This window comes from Salvia splendens, chromosome 22, assembly GCF_004379255.2.
Source record: "Salvia splendens isolate huo1 chromosome 22, SspV2, whole genome shotgun sequence".
Lineage (NCBI taxonomy): Eukaryota > Viridiplantae > Streptophyta > Magnoliopsida > Lamiales > Lamiaceae > Salvia > Salvia splendens.
The window spans coordinates 8622728-8643529 of record NC_056053.1 but is presented as its reverse complement, the minus strand read 5'-3'; the positions used below and the strand labels follow the sequence as shown (position 1 = coordinate 8643529).

The 20802-nt window shown below is 38.8% G+C and overlaps 2 protein-coding genes across 4 annotated transcripts; both read left to right on the top strand.

Annotated features, from left to right (window-relative positions):
• Positions 1–13396: 13396 nt before the first annotated feature.
• LOC121788043 (bidirectional sugar transporter SWEET2-like) lies at positions 13397–16113 on the top strand. The gene is made up of 7 exons (XM_042186896.1): positions 13397–13727; positions 14702–14738; positions 14863–15079; positions 15162–15320; positions 15399–15518; positions 15596–15727; positions 15814–16113. The coding sequence occupies exons 1-6, from the start codon at positions 13667–13669 to the stop codon at positions 15719–15721; spliced, it is 720 nt and encodes a 239-aa protein (XP_042042830.1). The 5' UTR covers positions 13397–13666; the 3' UTR covers positions 15722–15727; positions 15814–16113.
• A 1169-nt stretch (positions 16114–17282) lies between these two features.
• On the top strand, positions 17283–20289 carry LOC121787636 (protein FLX-like 1). 3 transcript variants are annotated; one of them, XM_042186436.1, is made up of 6 exons: positions 17283–17441; positions 17836–18460; positions 18542–18705; positions 18962–19062; positions 19212–19321; positions 19905–20289. In XM_042186436.1, exons 2-5 carry the CDS (start codon positions 17862–17864, stop codon positions 19302–19304), a joined length of 957 nt encoding a protein of 318 aa, XP_042042370.1. In that variant the 5' UTR covers positions 17283–17441; positions 17836–17861; the 3' UTR covers positions 19305–19321; positions 19905–20289. The 3 variants fall into 3 exon arrangements, with proteins under 3 accessions (XP_042042370.1, XP_042042368.1, XP_042042369.1); XM_042186434.1 differs by having other exon boundaries at positions 19898–20289; XM_042186435.1 differs by having other exon boundaries at positions 17768–18460; positions 19898–20289.
• The last annotated feature ends 513 nt before the right edge of the window (positions 20290–20802 follow it).

Here is a 20802-nt window from a genome sequence, read left to right as displayed (position 1 = left end):
CTTTTCATGCTTCCCAATTATAGATTTACTGTTCAATACACCTGAATCATGTGATTGATTTTGGAGTCGACTCAACCATTGGAATTCATATGTGTGTGAATTCTAGTGGATATCATTTTTTTGAACAGGCATTTTATAACAAATGTCTTATCCTTATCATTTTGTGTTGTACATAATGATACACAATTAAGTCAATATAAGATAGATTTATAAATTATTGTTTAAATTATCCAGGCTTTGAGCCTGTTTAAATTATTGAGAGTCATATATGATAGATTTATAAATTATTGTTTAATGTTTCAATTCTTGAGGCTTTGAGCCAGCAGAATTGTGATTGATGCTTTTAATTCAAATCTAATGTTTGATGTCGTAAAAAATTTAAATCTGAAATTGAATTTTAATTCTAACTTTTTTAATTTTATAATTTGAATTTTATATCAAAAGTAAATAATTAAAATTTCAAATAGCTATAAACTTTACACACAAATGCGGACATTCCGAATGAATATTTTCATGACCAAGCGGACTCTGAGTTCATTTCAAAATTGATTAATGGAAATGAAGTTTGCACATTTAGTCCCTGAAGTAAAAAATCATGTTTTAGGGACCTCAACATGGAAATCATACTCCTATTTGAAGTGATTCAATTTACTATTTTACCCTTAAACCTATGATGGGTGTATAAGTAACTTTACTCATATTATTATTACTTTCTTACACAATTATCATTTATGAACTTAATAAATGTCAATTTTTTTATCATTACATTATTTTTTCAATCTTTATTTAATGTAAATACGTAGTCCACTAATAACATCTTGACTTATGACAACTTGCTTTCATATTTGATGGAGTAATTAATATATATTATTCCATGTCATATACTCCATCCGTCCTAAGTAAGATGATATCTTCCTTGGGCAGCACGAGAATTTATATAACTTTATTTTATGGGTGAAGTGAAGAGTTTAAGTAAGAGAGATGGTATAAAGTAGAAAGAAAGATGTTACCATTTTTAGTAATGAATCATCTTAGTTGGGATAAATCAGAAAGGAAAGTGGGTCATCTTCAATGGTACGGAGGGAGTATAATTCTTCAAATTTTCCTGATTCCCGCTGTGAATCTTCTCAAAATCATCTTGATTATTATTTTAAATAATTTAATAAATGATATTCCTCCGTCCCACTAAAGATGAACCACTTTCCTTTTTGCTTTGTCCCAACATAGATGACCCATTACATGGAAACACATTTATCTCTACTTTATTCCCTTTTTCTTTATTCCCTCCACTTCACACACAAAATAAAATTGCATAAATTCTCGTGTCGTCCAAAGAAGGGGTCATCTTCCTTAGGACGGAGGGAGTATTCAGTAGTGGTGCAACAATCACACATGACATAACTCTTTGGCATCAAGTTTTAATATTTATATTACTTATAATTAATAAATTTAATATAATTATAAGTAATTAGAATTAAAATGAATGTATACAATATTAAATAAATTAATGGTAACGCGAATTAATTATATAATGAGATGTAAATGGAAGTACTTGTCATTGTATAAAGGTAAGCACCAAGTTATAATCCTGGTGCACAAAAGTTCACCACTATCAACAGCGGTAGCTATTTTCATTCCTTTTTGATTATGCATTTTTTGTCTAACCAATTTTAATTTTATGAAAATATTCCAAACTCATTAAGACATAGAGGGTTTAGGGTTTACGAAAATATTTACATTCAGAATGAGTTTATGGCACACCGAATAAACAAAAATTGGTCCTCCCTCCATACGCTATTAAACGTCACAAGTCGACCCAGTTCATATTTTAAAAATGTAAAGAAAAATGGATGGAAAAAGTTAGTAGAATGTGAGTCTTATTTTTATATATTACTAGTTTTATAATAAAATGTAAGTGAAATGAGTTAGTGTATTGTTGGGTCCATTATCAAAAGTAGTTAAAAGTAACTATGACAAGTATTGACGGATGGACCGAAAAAGAAACTAGTAACAAGTAACGTCGGATGAAGAAAATAGTTGAATCGGAGTGAGTTCCTCTGAGGTTGAGGATTTTCTTTTTCATAGACACTAAATCACAGCCTGAGTTCCACCACTAGGAACCTTGGCTCCACCTCCACAGATGCGTTAAATTTTGAAAGGTATTGAAGGAATTCATCTCATTTATCCAGTTTCGGCTGACATAAATCCAAAACAAAAATATGGATTAATTTTTCCATCTATTACCTCTTAAAACAGAGAAATTTATTGAATCACGTTCCATATTCTCGGGTCATGTGATAAAAGGAGTCCAACATAAAAAAAACATGAAATAATTATCATGCTAATTCCACAGTCCAAAAAGAGTAACTATATAAATGGTTTATAATTTAAATATTCACAGCCCCTGAAAACAATATCGTGAGAAGCTCTTGAACTTTGCAGTATGTGTTAGAGGTAGTATATTATCAAGTATATTTTGAGAAATTTTATTTATGTAAAACTCTTGATCTCATTTTATCTGAGTTTCTGAGAATAAATATTTTTGTTATATTGTGTTTTACTTATTCATTTACAATAACGTTTTATACTTCCTCCGTTCCCTATTTTTAGTCCACTTTGTAGTGGACACTAATTTTAAGAAATGTAAAGAAAAATGGGCTGAAAAAATTAATGGAATGTTGGTCCCACTTTTATATACTTTATATAGTAAAATGTGATTGTAATATTAATGAGTTAGTGGAATGTTGGACTTACTTCCATTATAGTAAAAAAAAAGTGGATGTGGACAATAAATGGAGACGGATGAAAATGACAAAAGTTGACAAAAAATAAGGGTCTGAAGGAGTAATATTAAATGTCTAAAAACAAACATGTCTAAGTCTCTTTCATTGTAGACTGAGTAGTGGACATATCATCGTAGTAAGTGACTTAGTCAGTATCTCGTGAGAGCAAAACTAAATTTTACAATCTAAATAGGATTTGGCTACATATCGGTAATGGTTCCTGTGTCAATCCAATAAATATTTTAACTAAAAACACTAACGACACTGATGTGGTATAACATTGAATGGATCTAATAGTGAGATAAGTTTTTCTCGTCATGTACTGAAAGACTAGGTCTTAGGAACTATTATTTATTAGTCTTTGTGTTAATATTGAGCATACAACATTAGTTACGCATTGCTTTGATTTATCAAAAAATGCTGGTTTTTGTAACTCAATAATCATGATAAGTTGGGTAGTGTTAACTAACATCTAGCGGTGCTAAGATTGTTATTGCACTGAATCGTGTCACAAGAGAGTCAAGTTTGATACTACTTCTGTCCATTAAAAATAGAAACTACCTTTGTCCATTAAACATAGAAACTATTTTCATTTTGGGTCGTTGATTAAAAATAGAAACTTTAGAAAGTTTCAATTTTAGGACGTGGACCCCACAATTCACTAATATTACTTCCACTATTTTTTATCCTTATTTCGCTTACTTTACCCATTTTATTTTTATCTCTCTTATTTTACCAATTGTGCATTAAAATTTGTGTCGTTTCAAAAGTCGAAAAATGCATTAAAATTTGTGCCGTTTCAAAAGTTTCTATTTTTCAAGAACGAATGTGATAATATTTTGATTACTTGTAATATGAATATGGATGGACTTATGGTTCAAACTGATATTTTATTGGAATTATATTAAACTATGGGCAATTTAATTGGTTAAGTCCAACATGTAAAACGCATTGCACCCTTATCTGACCCATTATAATTCTCTGGCCCCTTTGACTTGGACATCTACTTTCATCATTTTCATTTGAATGTTAAAGAGAAAGATGGCAATTCCTCCCGCACCTAAGAAAGACCTAGGGGACTTTCATGCTTTACGGCCTAAGATCGAGTTGGAATCTTATACTGATTAGGTGTTCTACTGCAAAGGAGATTAGACATATGACATAAATTATATCCCTAAGTGAAAATTTAAAAACCTTAGCCGCCATCATAAGGATTTTCGAAAATCTCACAAACAAATTCGATATATGTCTCTTTTCTAAATTAATACCTTTATACGTGATCAGTTTGAATTTTTCCACAAAAAAATCATAACTTGAGTTTAGGAACAGATTAGAAGATTCGTCGTCGAGTATCAAGATCATTACGTGCAAAAGCACAATCAATCATTGATTTTCTAGAGAATCAAAATGGTAAATTATCTAACCGTAAAATTTATGTTTAGGACATTAATTGTGTATTTAATTTGCGGTCACATGCTTATTATTCGAATTAGAATGAATGCAATTAATCCTATAATCACCTAAATAGATATTTTCGTAAATTTATTTAATTTACTAAGTCTAATGTTAAAAACCCAACACACAACACATGCACTAGGAAGTATAGTTGACAATGAATTTAAGGAAATTGGAATTTTGGGAGATGATATAGCAAATGTTGTACATGATCCTTGACGGCTAGGAGAATTTGGAGTTTTGGCGAAATATGACAGAGGCTGGTGATTAGAATCTTGTTGAAAGACTGAATTTCAACAAGTGGAACATTTGATTAAGAGAGCGGAGGAATGTTACGGCTGCACCAGAATCACAGGTAACAGAGCACGACATCAATGGAGACATGGCTGAGCCATGCCCAACACCCACGACAGAGACAATTCAGAGTGAGGAAGAACCAGCGCCCGTCGACGCGCTGAAGAATCAGTCGGAGGTGGACACGGTGAGGAAGCTGAGGCCAAGGAGAGCAATCAAGCAGCCGGAGCGCTATCAGGACTTCGTCTCCAAATAGCTCACCAGCTGTTCGACAGATTGCCTGAAAGAGCCCGAGTTTTATTTGTTATTTTAGTTAATTATTTTATTGTATTTTTTGACTTTCCTTATTTCGGATTATTTTTGCGTCGAGCGTTAAAAGCTCCATCGGGTTTTCTTTGTTGGTTCTTTCCCGATGTTTAGGATTAGGTCGAACCAACCCTAGGGTTTTAGTCTTATAAATAGGGCTATTCATTAATTATCGTTGGGGAATGAATGAAGAATTATTTTGCCCACAAACTTGTGCAACACTCAATTGAAACTTACGCTGCCGACGGAGAGACTCTCCGCGCCAGCTCGTGAATCAGCCGCCGACCCCATCGTTCGGGGCGCCGGATTTGTCGTGTTGTGTACGTAGAAGGCAGGAATCTTCGTTAAGAGAATTGTGCTCTTAACAACTGGTGCTTCATCTCGAACTCATGGATTCAATTGAAGGAGGACAGCGCTCCCCACCGTTCTTGACCGGGGGGAACGCGCAAGAACTATCATTGGGGCCACAGCGACGACAGCAAGTAGAATTCCGCCGTGACCCTGGCGGACGCCCTCGCCCTCCGCCGAGGGGGGATCCGCCTGCCGACGCGCCTCAGGGTCCAGCCACGGGCGCGATCGATCCGCTCACTCAGGGTTTCGATCGGATCATGGCCAGGTTTGATCAGTTGGAGGTCCGCGTAGGGAGCCTGGAGTTTCCATCGTATCGCGATGCCGAACATCATGATGAGGATTACGATTCAGATGATCATGAATACGCGGAGTACAGGGACGACGATGGGAGACCGCGTGTCTCGAACCCTCGGCACCGCCCACTAGGGTTTCGTGACAGGAGAGGTGCGAGGGGTGGGCGACGGGGTGGAGCCTCGCGTCGAGAGGATTGGAGGAGACGGGGTGAATGGCCCAGCGAAGGAGTTGGTGATACTAGACTCGTGCCGTATCAACCTCGACGACCCTCAAATTGGGACCCACCAGCGGCACGACAGGAGGGGTGGCGCGATAATCGTCGCCGCACATCTTGTTGGGATCCCCCGATTACTAGGGATCGTCCACAATATCAATACGGATCAGACTCGCATCACGGGGTCAAAATGCGAGCACCACACTTTGACGGATCAGACGCCACAAACTGGATTTCTCGAGTGGAGTATTATTTTGAGCACATCATGATGCCTGACGAGGATCGCCTCCACTACGTGGTAATGTTATTCGATCCACCGGCTGCGGAATGGATATTCAATTACAGAAACAACAACCGATACGTTACTTGGGGCGAATTTTTGGAGGATGTCCGCCACAGGTTTGATCCGCAGAGTTTCCGGAATTATATTGGCCCGTTGGCCAAACTGGTGCAGACGGGAACCGTGGCAGAGTATCACGACACATTTGAGAAGTATTTGAATCGGGTGGAGGGAGTCCCGGATTACATCTTACTTCCCGTGTTCATCGAGGGCCTTAAAATGCCCATTCAGGAGAAAGTAGAGCTGCAGCAACCGCAGTCGTTGGCCGAGGCCATGGCGCTGGCCTTGCGTTTGGCCGCAAATCAGGAACATCGATACCAACAGTCGTCGTCGCAGAAACGACAGTGGCCTTCCAAAGATACTCGTCAGCCGACGCTACCTTCATCTGCGCCGACTGGCAGCTCCTCCCAGGTGCAGAAAACGAGCCAACAACCCTTGGAGAAGGAGCATCCTCGCTTTACTCCGATCCGTGTGTCTAATGCTGAGAAATCGGAGCGTTCGCGGAAGGGATTATGTTGGCATTGTCCGGAGAAGTACACGCCTGGCCACGTGTGTGCGGCCAGATTGTTGTGTTATGTGGGGGATGATGAATGGGAGGAATCGGGTCAGGGACATGACGACCAGCCGCAAGATGAGGAATTAATTACAGAAGATATCTCCCACCTTCATTCTCTTACGGGAGGAAATCGCTCGATCCCTTTCCAGGTGGTCGGGGAACTCGGGGTCACAGAAGTGCGAATTTTGATCGACACAGGGAGCACGCACAATTTTCTCCACTCCCGCTTCGCAGAGAATCTACAACTGCAATTATCGCGCATCCGGCCTTTCCGGGTGTACGTAGGGAATGGGGCTTCACTCATTTGTTCCCACATCTCTAGGCGGACGAAATTGTCAATACAGGGGACTGAATTCTTGACGGATTTGCATATCCTCGATGTTCATGGTTGGGATGTGATACTCGGCATGGACTGGCTGGAGTCGCTAGGCCGGATATCTGCGGACTTCGTCGGCAAGACACTGGAATTCCAACGAGATAACAGGTCGGTCCTCATACAGGGTCGTAGACCGAGCCCACAACAGATATCGCTGCATTCCTTAGCCCAGCTAGCGTCGTTTTCATCGACCCATGAATTCTATGAAATCGTCGCCTTGGACCCGGCCGACGCGACGTCTTCCGGATCAGCCACTGAACCAGACTTTCCCTCGGATATACCGGTTGATTGTCGCCAGGTTCTTGAAACCCATAAGGGTGTGTTTGATCTACCAATCGGTATGCCTCCACCTAGGCAATTCGACCACCGAATACACCTACTCCCGGGCACGAAGCCGGTCAATGTTAGACCGTACCGCTATCCGTACTTCCAAAAGAATGAAATCGAGCGGCAAGTGAAGGAAATGTTGTCCCAAGGCATAATCCAGAGAAGTCAGAGTCCTTTCTCCTCACCGGTGCTGCTAATTCGAAAAAAGGATGGTTCTTTTCGGTTCTGCATTGATTACCGAGCCGTTAATTTGGCAACGGTCCCTGATCAATTCCCTATCCCCACCGCGGACGAACTCTTTGATGAATTGGGAAGGGCGAAGTTCTTCACCAAGCTGGACTTACGATCAGGCTACCATCAAATCAGAATGCATGCGGACGATATTTTTAAAACAGCTTTCCGTACTCATGACGGGCATTTTGAGTTTTTGGTGATGCCATTCGGGCTTACAAATGCCCCGTCTACTTTCCAAGCGGCGATGAACAATATTTTCCAACCTCTTCTGCGACGATACGTCATTGTGTTCTTTGATGACATCTTGATCTACAGCCCCACGTTGGAGTCCCACTGCGAACACTTGTCCATGGTACTATCGATCCTTAGCGCAAATCATTTTTATGTCAAATTGTCTAAGTGTTCGTTTTGCTGCACTACTGTTGAGTACTTGGGGCACTTGATTACAGGCGGCACCTTGAAGGCTGACCCTCGAAAGATAGAAGCAATGACTGCTTGGCCACATCCACGGAATGTTAAACAACTCCGCGGATTCTTGGGGTTAACAGGGTACTACAGACGATTCGTCGCAAACTATGCCATGATCGCGGCTCCGCTTACGGAATTACTTAAGAAAGATGCTTTTGTGTGGACCCAGGCAGCGACCGAAGCATTCATAGCGTTAAAATCAGCCATGACATCGACCCCGGTGTTACGACTCCCGGACTTCACCAAAACTTTTTATGTCGAAACGGATGCCTCGGATGTGGGGATCGGAGCGGTATTGATTCAGGAGGGCCACCCAATTGCCTATTTCAGTCGCAAGTTGGGCCCGCGTCGCAGAGTCGCTTCGACTTACCATAAGGAGCTCTATGCTATCGTGGAGGCTGTCCAGAAATGGAGGCAGTATCTATTGGGCAGGGAATTTGTGATTCGAAGCGATCAGAAGAGTTTAAAGGAGCTACTTCAACAAGTTGTCCAAACTCCAGATCAACAATTGTATGTACGGAAGTTGATGGGGTACAATTTCCGTATCGAGTATAAGAAGGGAGCTTTGAACCGAGCAGCGGATGCGCTGTCTCGACGCGAGGACACGGAGCAGCCGCGACAGGATCCGGTTGCGAGGGACGAGTTGTCCGAGGACGAGGGGGATCCGTTGGCGGATGCAGCGTGTCTAACCGCGATCGCCCACCCTATCCCGAAGCTGATGGAGACCTTGAGACATGAAACAGGTTCCCTACCTGACTTGGTGGATCTCACGGCAGAAATTAAATCTGGGAAAGCACCTGCTCAATTCTCTTTCGTGGATGGTTTTATATATTTTAACAGAAGATTAGTTGTGAGCCGGTCCTCCAAATTGAAACGAGTATTGCTGGAGGAGCATCATTGTACGCCCATGGCGGGCCACCCCGGGCACGAGCGCACCTTCCGACTATTGTCAGCAGGATTTTATTGGACTAAGATGAGGAAGGAAGTCCGAGACTTTGTTAAGGCGTGCGCGGTGTGTCAGTCCACTAAGTATTCGACGCAGAAACCTGCAGGCCTTCTACAACCGTTGCCCGTACCATCGCAGGTTTGGGACGATGTATCAATGGACTTTATCACGGGTCTCCCACAGTCACGCGGATACACAACGATTATGGTGGTGATTGACAGACTTTCGAAGTACGGCCACTTCGCGGCCCTTCCTACGCGATTCGACGCCCTCCGAGTGGCCCATTTGTTCGTGAACACGGTGGTTCGCCACCATGGTTTTCCAAAGACATTGGTCTCAGACAGGGACTCGGTATTTCTTAATGCAATTTGGGAGGAGATTCTGCGACTTAGTGGGACAAAATTGAATTTCACCACCGCCTATCACCCCCAGTCGGATGGCCAAACGGAGATTCGCAACAAAGGCCTGGAGCAATATCTACGAGCATTCACTTCGGATAGACCGTCTACTTGGTCGAATTTTCTCCCTTGGGCGGAGTTAGCTCTCAATTGCTTCCACCACGCTGGCCTCGGCACCTCCCCTTTTAAGGCGTTGTATGGACGGGAGCCCCCATTGTTGGTGGCAGCTGCTCCGTCAGCAAACACTCCCCCCAATGTAGTAGAATTGATTAAGCAGATGGGGGAGCTACTCATTGAGTTGCGTAACAATCTAGCTCGCGCGCAGCAACGGATGACTGAGGCAGCAAATAAGCATAGGCGCCACGTTGAATATGAAGTAGGGGATTTTGTGTGGTTGAAATTGCAGCCATATCGCCAACATTCCGTCGCGAAACCCATATCCGCTAAACTTGCTAAACGTTTCTACGGACCATTCGAGGTGGTGAAGCGGATAGGTCCAGTCGCGTACAAGCTTCGTTTGCCTGAGGGGAGTCGCATTCACGACGTATTCCACGTGAGTCTCCTTCGCGCATTCGTGAAGGACGATCCGATCGTCCCTCTCCCAGAGAAGTTTGTCGGCAATAGACCCGTCGCCCATCCAGTGGCGATACTTGACTCTAGAATATTATGGCATCAGGGAGCAGCAGTGGAACACGTCTTGGTTCGATGGTCGGACGGGTCGGATTCACCGTCTTGGGAGCCGTTGGAGGTAATGCTGAAACGGTACCCTACACTCTCCCTTGAGGACAAGGAGGTTTCTAAGGAGGGGGGAGTTGTTACGGCTGCACCAGAATCACAGGTAACAGAGCACGACATCAATGGAGACATGGCTGAGCCATGCCCAACACCCACGACAGAGACAATTCAGAGTGAGGAAGAACCAGCGCCCGTCGACGCGCTGGAGAATCAGTCGGAGGTGGACACGGTGAGGAAGCTGAGGCCAAGGAGAGCAATCAAGCAGCCGGAGCGCTATCAGGACTTCGTCTCCAAATAGCTCACCAGCTGTTCGACAGATTGCCTGAAAGAGCCCGAGTTTTATTTGTTATTTTAGTTAATTATTTTATTGTATTTTTTGACTTTCCTTATTTCGGATTATTTTTGCGTCGAGCGTTAAAAGCTCCATCGGGTTTTCTTTGTTGGTTCTTTCCCGATGTTTAGGATTAGGTCGAACCAACCCTAGGGTTTTAGTCTTATAAATAGGGCTATTCATTAATTATCGTTGGGGAATGAATGAAGAATTATTTTGCCCACAAACTTGTGCAACACTCAATTGAAACTTACGCTGCCGACGGAGAGACTCTCCGCGCCAGCTCGTGAATCAGCCGCCGACCCCATCGTTCGGGGCGCCGGATTTGTCGTGTTGTGTACGTAGAAGGCAGGAATCTTCGTTAAGAGAATTGTGCTCTTAACAAGGAAGCAGAGCATATCGTTCTACTACATTTTCAGAAAAGTATGATGTCGTGTTAATGAGTGTGGGCAGCCTTGCTTGACACAGTCATGCACGGCTCCTCTATGCTCGTCTTTAGAAAGATTATAGTATGAATTTGCACAAGATGAAACATGACATTTCAAATGTTCATATTGATTCGTGTCCATGTCTCTATTTTTTAATATATTCAGAGATTTGTATTAAGAAATGTTGTTGGTGATGATCAAATATCATCCAAATTTATTATCGGACAACCTTATATTAATCTCTATCAAATATTTCCTCCGGCCCACAATAATTATCACTCTTATTCTGGGCACAAGTTTTAAAAATGGAGTGAACTACACTAATAGTCCCTCAACTTGTCGAAAAATGCACCAATGGTTCCTAAAAAAAATTTATTTCATTTTTGGGTACTATAAGTCTAAACCCTAGGCACCACTAGTGTGAATATTTAATGTTTTGGAACATTTTGGACCTTTCTACTCTCCTTTAATTTTTTTTTTTTTCTTCCATAATCATTTTCTTTTAAAAACTCAATTAAACCCTCATTTAAAAAATATTTGATGCTTTATGATTGCAAAAATTTAAATAAAAAACCAAATATTTAAATTATGCTTTATTTATTTATATAATTAAATATTACTATTATACAACTCAATCAATCTGTATATTTGTGAAGAAAAAATTAAATATAATAGTAACATTTTTTAATAAAAAATATTAAAATGAAATATAGAAAATTCAACTTAAACTTTTTAAATTTGAGAAGAAAAAAATATTATAGTGAACTATAATAATTTTTTATTTAAAAAATGTTACTTAAATATTTAAATGTTACTCTTATAATTAAGTAAAAAAGTAAATATTTTAACTGCTTTAATTAAAATATAGTATAGTGAAAAATATTTTTTGAGTATAATAATTAAAATTTAAGTGAATTATATCTAACGTAAATTAAAGCGAACTCTTGTAAGTAACATTTTTTACTAAAAATATTAAAGTAAACTATAGTAATTTTCATTATAAAGTTTAATCTATACAATATTCAAGTAATTATTTAAAAATTTAAGTGAATTAATTCAAAAGGTGCTTTTGTGTATATCCAAAAAAATTATAAAGTTTAATCTATACGGTATTTCAGTAATTATTTAAAAATTTTAAGTGAATTAATTCAAAATGTGCTTTTGTATAAGTCCAAAAAAATTGCATGATTGAAGAGGTACCAAACTATAATTTCCAGATACCGAAAATGCCCTCCATGGCATTTAGGAGATTTTTCAAATGCAGAGGGGTATAAAAGACCGACAGGTACCAAAAATGTAATTTCTAGGGACCAAAAAGGCTATAAAATTACTTTAGGGACCATTGATGCATTTTTCGATAAGATCATGGACTATTAGTGTAGTTCACTCAAAATGTAAAGAAAAGTTGGGTGAAAAAATTAGTAGAACGTGAGACCTACTTACCATTTATGGTAAAAATGAAGTGTGATCATTATTGTGGGACTGATCGAAATGGAAAAGAGTGACAATTATTGTGGGACGGAGAGAGTAAAGAACATATATAAAAAGTTATTAACTATAATAGTAGTAATTATTTTTCCAACAAATTAGTTTCTTATCCAATTATAATACTTTATCCGTTTCATAGAAATAAATTATTTGGGAATTATACATGTTTTAATGTGGAATTGATAAAGTAATAGGGAAATGAGAAAAAAAGTTGAAATAGTGTAATGGAAAATGGGGCTTATTAATAATAAAATAAAAAAGAATGAGAAAAAGTTCTATAATATTGGTCGTGGACGAAAAGTTTAGCCTATTTCCATTGGTCGTGGAGTAGTTGTTTATAAAATTGGCAAATGGTCATTAATTGTGGTTCAAATAATTAGTTATGCATATTTATGACTACAAATGTACACAAAATTATAAGTATAGCTGAAAGAAAAAAGACAAATAAGAGTGTCCACCGTGGGGGAGCCGCGGCCCGTGGCTCGGGTGCGCGGCCCCCACTGCAGAGAGCCATGACGGGCGGCTGAGAGCCGAGAGGGAGCCGCGGCCCTCACGCGGCTCAGTCGTGTGCCCCGCGGCCCACCACTGCAGCGGGCCGAGAGCCGCTGCCCGGCCACCGAAAAATATAATTTTTTTTGCTTCTTTTTTTTATAAATACACACCATTTTCCCTTCATTTTTCTACCCCAATTCAAACACCACTCTTTCCAATCTTTCCAATCTATTTCAATTCAACTTCTGAAATATGGATTCCGATGATGAACGGTACCAAGAAGCGGTAGATCTGGAGTTCCAAAACTTGGTTTTCTAATTGTTGTTTTTAAACTAGAAAATTTTCGTTATATAAATATCATAAATTATAGTCTAATAAAATTTATTGTAGTTAAATTAAAAAATATCATTAAAAAAAGTAAATAAATTAATTTTTATTTTGGAGCGGACCACATTTCATGGCCCTTGTTATTTACCATTGTGGAGAGCTCAAGAGAGCCACATTTGATGGTCAGGCCACCATTGTGGACCCTCTAAATAAAATGTGCTCTTTAATCATTCCACCTATAATGGAGAACTCCGATCCCAATAGATTATGTCTGAGCAGCCGACAAAACTCAAGTATACTAAACCTGTGATCCTTCCACCTTTTAAATGCGTGAGGGTTTAACATTTCTGGTTAATTATACTCCATAATTTCTGCTTGGCTGGAAACAGATAGACAACCTACAACAAGTAGAAAGAGAAGATATTTTGAGAGAGACTTTGATTTGAATGGTCTACAATATACATGGAGCCTTTTGAGTTATTGACGAAATTGACTACCATTTGGTTTTGAGTAAAAAACCTAGATGGATTATCTGGGTTCGATTCAAGTGCTCACAGCCTGCAAAGATGCAGCTGGAATTGCAGGTATTTAACTCCTACTTCTTCCTTTGTATTTTGCTTTCAATTTTACTTTTTTATTCATGGGTTTTTTCCTTTCTGTTCGTTTCTATGGTTGTTTTGTGATATTCAATCTTTTATTAAAAAGGATTGAATGAGTTTATGTAGCTATTTCCCTTTAAAGTTTAAACCTTCTCTGGTAATAGTACTGAATTTCTTAAAATTTGGGAGGAAATATCTTTAATTCTATATCTAAATTATCAAGAATTAGGCAATGGTGAATGCCAAGTATGGGGTTTGATTCGTTACTGTAAACAATTACGGTGGTGTTCGGTTTCCTAGATAAAATAGCACTCCCTCCGTAACAATTTAGTTGAGTCAAAACTTTTGGGCACAAAGATTAAAAAATTGTGTAGAAAATCAGGAGAGACGGATAAAGTAGAAAAGTGGTAAAGTATGTGATGGAATAAAGTAAGAGGGACTGGATGTTTTGTTTTTTTGTCAAAGAATTGAAATGACTCTACGTAGTGGGATATCTGAAAAAGAAATACGACTCACTTAGTTATGACGGAGGGAGTAATAAGATATAATCTAGGATTAAGTTGTGAGATTATTTTAGTCAGAGAGGGTTGATTATGAGTTATGAATAATTATCATAGGATCATCCATCCAGGAGTACTAAACACACTACATATTTAATCCCGAGAGACAATCTTGCAAACCGAACGGCCTCTACATTGTTTGTTTTAATGCAATTCTAAACAAGATGTGTTTCAAAGAAGAAAGTATAAAGCTTGATATTGTGTTGCATTTTCTTATGCAATTGTAGCATTCTTGCTTTAAACCATAAGAATATCTAAACAAAGATCAAATCCTATTTGGGAAACTAAGATAGGAAACAATAGATATAAGGAAAAGACTGAGACTTATAGTCCCTTCTGCTAAACTTGGTTGAACTGAACCGAACCGAACTCTCATGAATTGCTTTGACTCTGCTGCAGGGAATATCTTTGCTTTCGGACTATTTCTATCTCCCGTGTGAGTTTCTTCTGCTCCTGACACCCATTTTACTCGAATTGTTTAGATTGAAACTATGTAGGAAGGACAAAGTTTAATCAGCAATGGCAAGTTTGTTTATGGTTGTGTCGATCATTTTCTGCAGGCCTACGTTCAGGAGAATTATCAGGAACGGGTCAACAGAGCAGTTCTCATGGCTGCCTTACATCTACGCTCTCTTGAACTGCTTGATCACTGCTTGGTATGGTTTGCCAATGATCTCGACTGACAACTTGCTTGTCACAACGGTTAATTCAGTTGGCGGAGTTTTCCAGTTAGTCTACATCGCTATCTTCATAGTACACGCTGAAAAGAATCAAAAGGTTATTGCTTTGACAGTCTTCGTATTTACAGCCAATAGGTTATCAAATTTTAAACATGTTATGTGAATTTCCTTCCCTGCAGTTGAGGATGTTAGGGCTGCTTTTGTCAGTTTTCGTAGTGTTTGCAGCTATTGCAGTGGGAAGCTTGCTCATGAGCAACTTTGAAGTCCGCCATCTGACCGTTGGATTTCTAAGCTGTGCTGCCCTCGTATCTATGTTTGCTTCACCGTTGTTTATAATCGTACGTGAAGCCTTCAATCCTCTTTGAATGAGACTTATTTGTAGCATAGCTTAGTTTCTTGATGGTTTTTTTTGGCAGAATTTGGTGATCAGAACAAAAAGCGTTGAATTCATGCCGTTTCATCTGTCCCTCTGCACGTTCTTGATGAGCACATCGTTCCTCTTATACGGACTATTCAATTTCGATCCATTTGTATACGTAAGATCTCTTCTTATGAAATGGTATTTTATATCTAGATCTGTAAGGTACGATCCTCTTGTTCGCGTGTATTTCAGGTCCCCAACGGGATTGGAACTGTTTTGGCAACGATACAGTTGTTTTTGTTCTGGTATTACACAAAGCCATCAACAAGAGATTCCACAGAACCATTGATAATTTCCTATTCTGGGAGTAATGCCTGAAAAAAGGTAATGTATGTTTCATTGCAACTTGAACTATGAATTGATTTTAGATTATTTGGAAATTAACACTCAATCAACTCTTTCCCATTCAGATGTTGCCCTAGACCCCGCAAGATTGTTCGTACATTGAGTGTCGAAGGACAAGAGTCGAGCTCAACGAGTCATCTACAGGCCCGGTTATCGGTTCTCTGTATATTTGAGGCTGGCAGTTGAAAAATGGTTTGGTTAGCCTTTTCTTTTCCATTTGTTTTACATTTTATTATTCACTATTGTCATATTGTATTCATTTTTGGCATTTGGTGTCAAGTAGTAGCATATAGTATAATTGTGATTCTTATGTATTTGAACACAACTTCATTAAAATTGATAATTTATGGTTGCTTTTCTTTGCACATTTTTGTCTTTCCTAAGCCAGATCTTATTTTTGTATTCTCTTTTAATTTATCATTGAATGTTTTAGTGTGATATTTATATTGATCAATTGAGACCAGCGTTAGGGAATAGTAGCAGCAACAGTGGCGGAGCATCAACTTCTTATTATTATGTTTAGACTGTATTTTGTAATTTCTCACTTTATTGCATAATTATAATTTCGTTTGACCAATATCTTGTTTGCTAATTACAAAATTTTGCTTCTGACTATTCAATTTTGTTCCTCAATAAAAAATTATACTCCTAAAATTATAACTCCTATAACTCGTCTCAAAAAATGAAATGTTCCGTTACAGGGAGTGAGTTTACATGGAGAAAACAAAAAATGGAATGTTCCGAGTCTACCATGTGGAAATACAAACATCCACGAAAAACATTGAAAAATTAAATGTATTTGCAAAATTAGATACCAACCAATTCCACTGCGGATATCAAAATTATATTTTTTTAAAAATAAATTAGAGCATATGATCAAGCTCTGCTACCGGTTGTTGGAATGATTTGAATATCCTCGATTGCTGAAGCTCTCATATAATGATTCTAAAAAATTTAATACTTTTATTATAAAAATAATCCACTCAATAATCTATTTAGAAAGACTGCAGATCGAATAAAATAGATCATATGCAAATTATCATATACATCAATAAATACATTTATGTTTATTTTCTTTTTTAGTCAATGGCTTGCAAATCCTATTACTCCAACACTTGGACTCAACCTTGAATCTTCCCAATAACCAAAGTTTGAATATCACGTGATTTAGGGATATCAGTGTAGTCTGCAATTTCTAGGCTATCCCTATTAACTACTAAATTTAAAGGGTTATGGTTGAAAATTTCAATCCAATGCCTCCCGAATGGACTAGATCTAAATTTCGATGGGCTAGCCCAATGGATTGTACTTAGTACAACTATTGTCATTATTTGTTCATGTAATTCAGTATTTCATTAATTATTTTTATAATATAAGAAAACCTTAGTTTTACAATCTCTATTTAGTTTTGTTCACCGATATAGGCATTGGGCTTATTTTGAAAGAATTTGTGAAGCCCAACTATTATCTCTAGTCCAATTTATGGTGAAGAAAAATAAGGGGAATAAATAAAACAGAAAATTTACGATTTTATTTTTTCTCTTCTCCATCGGTTTCGAAACCCTTTCAGCCTGAAACACACGTAAAGTAATATAGCATCATCTACCCCTCTCTGTTGTGCTGGAAAAATTAGTGATCAGCTCTCCGACTGCCACATTTCCCCCAACTCAATTTTCAATCTCTTGGATTATAGGTATGAATGGGTAAATGAATAATTGGAATCTACCTCTTTCCATAGCTCTTCTCTCCATTTATTATTCGATACTTGGTGGAATTATGTTGGGGGAAAAATCAATCATTTGGTTCATGCCTAAAAGTTGAAGGGCTTCTTGATTTCAGTTTTGATTTGTGTAGAGGCTTTTTCAATATCTGTAATTTTATTTTATGTTTGCCCTACAGTTGTTGCCCTTTAATTTGAAGCATGTTTCCTTTTAAATAATGATGATAGATCTCTGGCATTTCAATAAATTTCAGTCCATGTTTTGCTATGAATTAACGACTTCTTTTTTTTTCCTGCAGCCTGCATTATCATTTGGAATTTCTTTAATTTATCTGAAAGTCATATTCGTTATGCTCTGTTTCTGTAGAAAATTAGCAATCCAAGCGTCAAAAAATGTCGGCTAGAAATCGAGGGCCTCCGATTCCTTCTAAAGGGGTTCCACACGGTGGGCTGCCCCATCATGCCCCAATCCTTGAACCACATTTTCCCAGAGGCATTCGGGGACCATTACACGAAGAAGTCAGAGAAGCCCACTATAGCTTGTCCGAACCTCGACAGCTCCCTCCTCACCCCGCCATCATAGAGGATCGGTTGGCGGTTCAGCATGACGACATCCAGGTGCTGCTAATTGATAACCAGAGACTGGCTGCAACGCACGTGGCGCTTAAGCAGGAATTAGAGGTTACACAGTATGAACTTCAGAGGGCGAACAAGTACGCACAAACGCTGCACGCTGAGAAGGACTTGCAAATGAGGGAGCTCTATGAGAAGTCGGCTAAATTGGAGAATGACCTTAATGCTGTTAATGCGATGAGGTCTGAGCTCGTGCAGGTGCACGTGGATGTTAAGGAGTTAACCGTTGGTAGGCAAGAACTTGCTGCGCAGGTGCAGGTTATGACCCAAGATTTAGGTAGAGTTACATCGGATTTGCATCAGGTTCCGGCATTTAAGGCGGAAATTGAAGGTCTAAGACATGAGATGGAGAGAGTGAGGTGCGGGTGTGAATTGTAATGTCGTGATTGTATTTGCTTTATTTATATTCTGTGCACGATAGACTTTGTTGTTTTCGACAGGGCTGCTATTGAGCTAGAGAAGAAGAGCTTTGCTGAAAGCTTTGAACATGGGAAGGTGATGGAGAGTAAATTAGTCACTATGGCTCGTGAGTTGGAAAAACTTCGAGCTGAATTGGCTAGTGCAGAAAAAAGAGCTCCTGCTGCAGCACCAGTTGGAATTTCAGGTATTTTATGTTCGGTCCCGTTAATTATCTTGTCCTGCAAATGATTTGAGGAAGACTTCTGTTGGGATAAAAAATCTCTTGTCGAAGAAAGTTTTAATGGAAAAGAGTGTGCACCTTCTGATGTTTGGCATATCAATGGATACAAATCTAATCATTTGCCGCAGCTTCAACCCCATCATATGATTATCTGCATATCTCCATCTAGTTCATGTAAAGATTATGCAGTGTAAGCCTTATTCTTGGAGTCTCGATGCAGGTGTGGGTTATAATGCAAATTATGTGAATCCCGAATCCGGGTATCCTGGAAATCCGTATCCTGCTGGATATGGCATGATGCCTACAAACGCAATGCACCCAGTAAGTCATAAATCCTAGCATTTTAGCAAATTTTCTCCATAAATAATAGGCCTTTAGGAAAGAACACTTTAGAGCTGTTAGCTTTGTATCATCAATTTATCATGCGTGTTCGATCTGACTCTAGCAATACATCCCCGATCCTGATTCAGGCACCTGCTGGTGGAGAAGGCTATCCTCCTTATGGCCCTGGAGCTGGTGCTTGGGGGCCATATGATACACAGCGAGCTCAAGGATCCAAATAAACTGGTTCATCGCCATGGTACATGTGTATTTCGTATCTCTTGGGTTCTGCATTATGCTTTCACTTTGATCATAAAGTTTATAAGATATAGTTCAAATAAATCGGGCATTTTTGTATCGTATTTAATTTTAATTTCTCTTGTGCTTTTCTGTCCATTGACCATCTTTTAAATGCACTGTGCAAGATATATTCGGACATAGTAATGCCCAACCCATGCATATATTTATTTTATTTTATTCAATTTAATTTATCTTGTTAGATCTGAATATCCAGTAATCTTAATGTCCAATCCATGTGCTCCCTCCGTCTAGATGCATTTCGTTTTAAAAAAAAATGGTACTAATAAATAGTTAAAGTGAAGATACAGCAGAGTAAGAGAGTTAAAAAATGGATAAGAGTCTTCTCTAAATTATTATCTATCTTACTTTACTCTCTCTTCACTTTAACTATTTATTATATTATTTTTTCAAAATAAGTGCTCAAAACGAAACGCGTCTTTATTACGGTCCCAGAGGGAGTAGTACTATTTAGTACCTGATAAATGATTTTCTTTCTAGTGCTTGGCATGAAAGTGATATTGATTTATGCTATCAGGATTCAGGCCATGGCATGAGAACTTTGCTAGTAACGAGTCCGATAAGCTGCATCGATGCAAATTTTTTGTGATGAGAGCAGTGGAATTAAGATACCGTTGGCAAATGCGATTTCGTAGCGGCTCCCATCTACCTTAGTCATTGGCATGTTGCGCATTAGAAAGATTAAGAGAAAGAGTAGCTAAACCCATTGTTTTGTATCATTCTGGTAATAACTGATGTGTGGCTGATTAGTTTCATGTATTTTTGCATCATTTTTTTTTTACGAAATTTCTGGTAGATGATACAAATATAACATGAGTGTTGCATCAAGCTATAAATGGAAACCGGAAACTCAGTGATTTAATGTATGTATGGGGGCAATTAACTTAATGAGATGGGAAATTTTTTGTATATGCTTTTTATTGTTGCGTAGCATTGGAGTTCTGACAGATAATATGCGAGAGATTTTGTGAAATTTTTATGAACTGCCTTTATAGTATTATGCGACTAAAGCTATTTGAATTCCGTTTCTTTCTTTTCATGATAGTCAAAATTAGGTTGAAGAATACTTCGCTCCCCAAGGAAGATGACCTCTTCCTTGGGTGGCATGAGATTTTATGTAGTTTTATTTTCTGTGTCAAGTGGAGAGAATAAAGTAAGATAGAGAAAATAAAATAGGTATAAAGGTGTTTCTATTTTTAGCAATTGATTATCTTAGTTGGAACAAATCAAAAGGGAAAGTGGACGGATGAAGTAGTTGGTTTAGATGGGATGCTAACTCCAGGACGTCGAAATATCGGTGATTTTGAGGGGTTAAATCTAATCTCAGCTAGAATGTTAATGCTTATATCTACTAAGGCATTGCTTGAATCGTCTATCTGTGCACACCCGGCCTCTGCGAAGATGCGTGCAATAATACGTAGA

What these genes read in the sequence shown, in the direction of transcription:
- LOC121788043 (XM_042186896.1), top strand. Translation starts at nt 13,667, where the DNA reads ATGGATTATCTGGGTTCGATTCAAGTGCTCACAGCCTGCAAAGATGCA. An exon ending in AGATGCAGCTGGAATTGCAG is followed by an intron (nt 13,728 to 14,701) that starts GTATTTAACTCC and finishes ACTCTGCTGCAG; the next exon opens with GGAATATCTTTGCTTTCGGA. An exon ending in GGACTATTTCTATCTCCCGT is followed by an intron (nt 14,739 to 14,862) that starts GTGAGTTTCTTC and finishes CATTTTCTGCAG; the next exon opens with GCCTACGTTCAGGAGAATTA.
- LOC121787636 (XM_042186436.1), top strand. Translation starts at nt 17,862, where the DNA reads ATGTCGGCTAGAAATCGAGGGCCTCCGATTCCTTCTAAAGGGGTTCCA. An exon ending in AGCACCAGTTGGAATTTCAG is followed by an intron (nt 18,706 to 18,961) that starts GTATTTTATGTT and finishes GTCTCGATGCAG; the next exon opens with GTGTGGGTTATAATGCAAAT. An exon ending in CTACAAACGCAATGCACCCA is followed by an intron (nt 19,063 to 19,211) that starts GTAAGTCATAAA and finishes ATCCTGATTCAG; the next exon opens with GCACCTGCTGGTGGAGAAGG.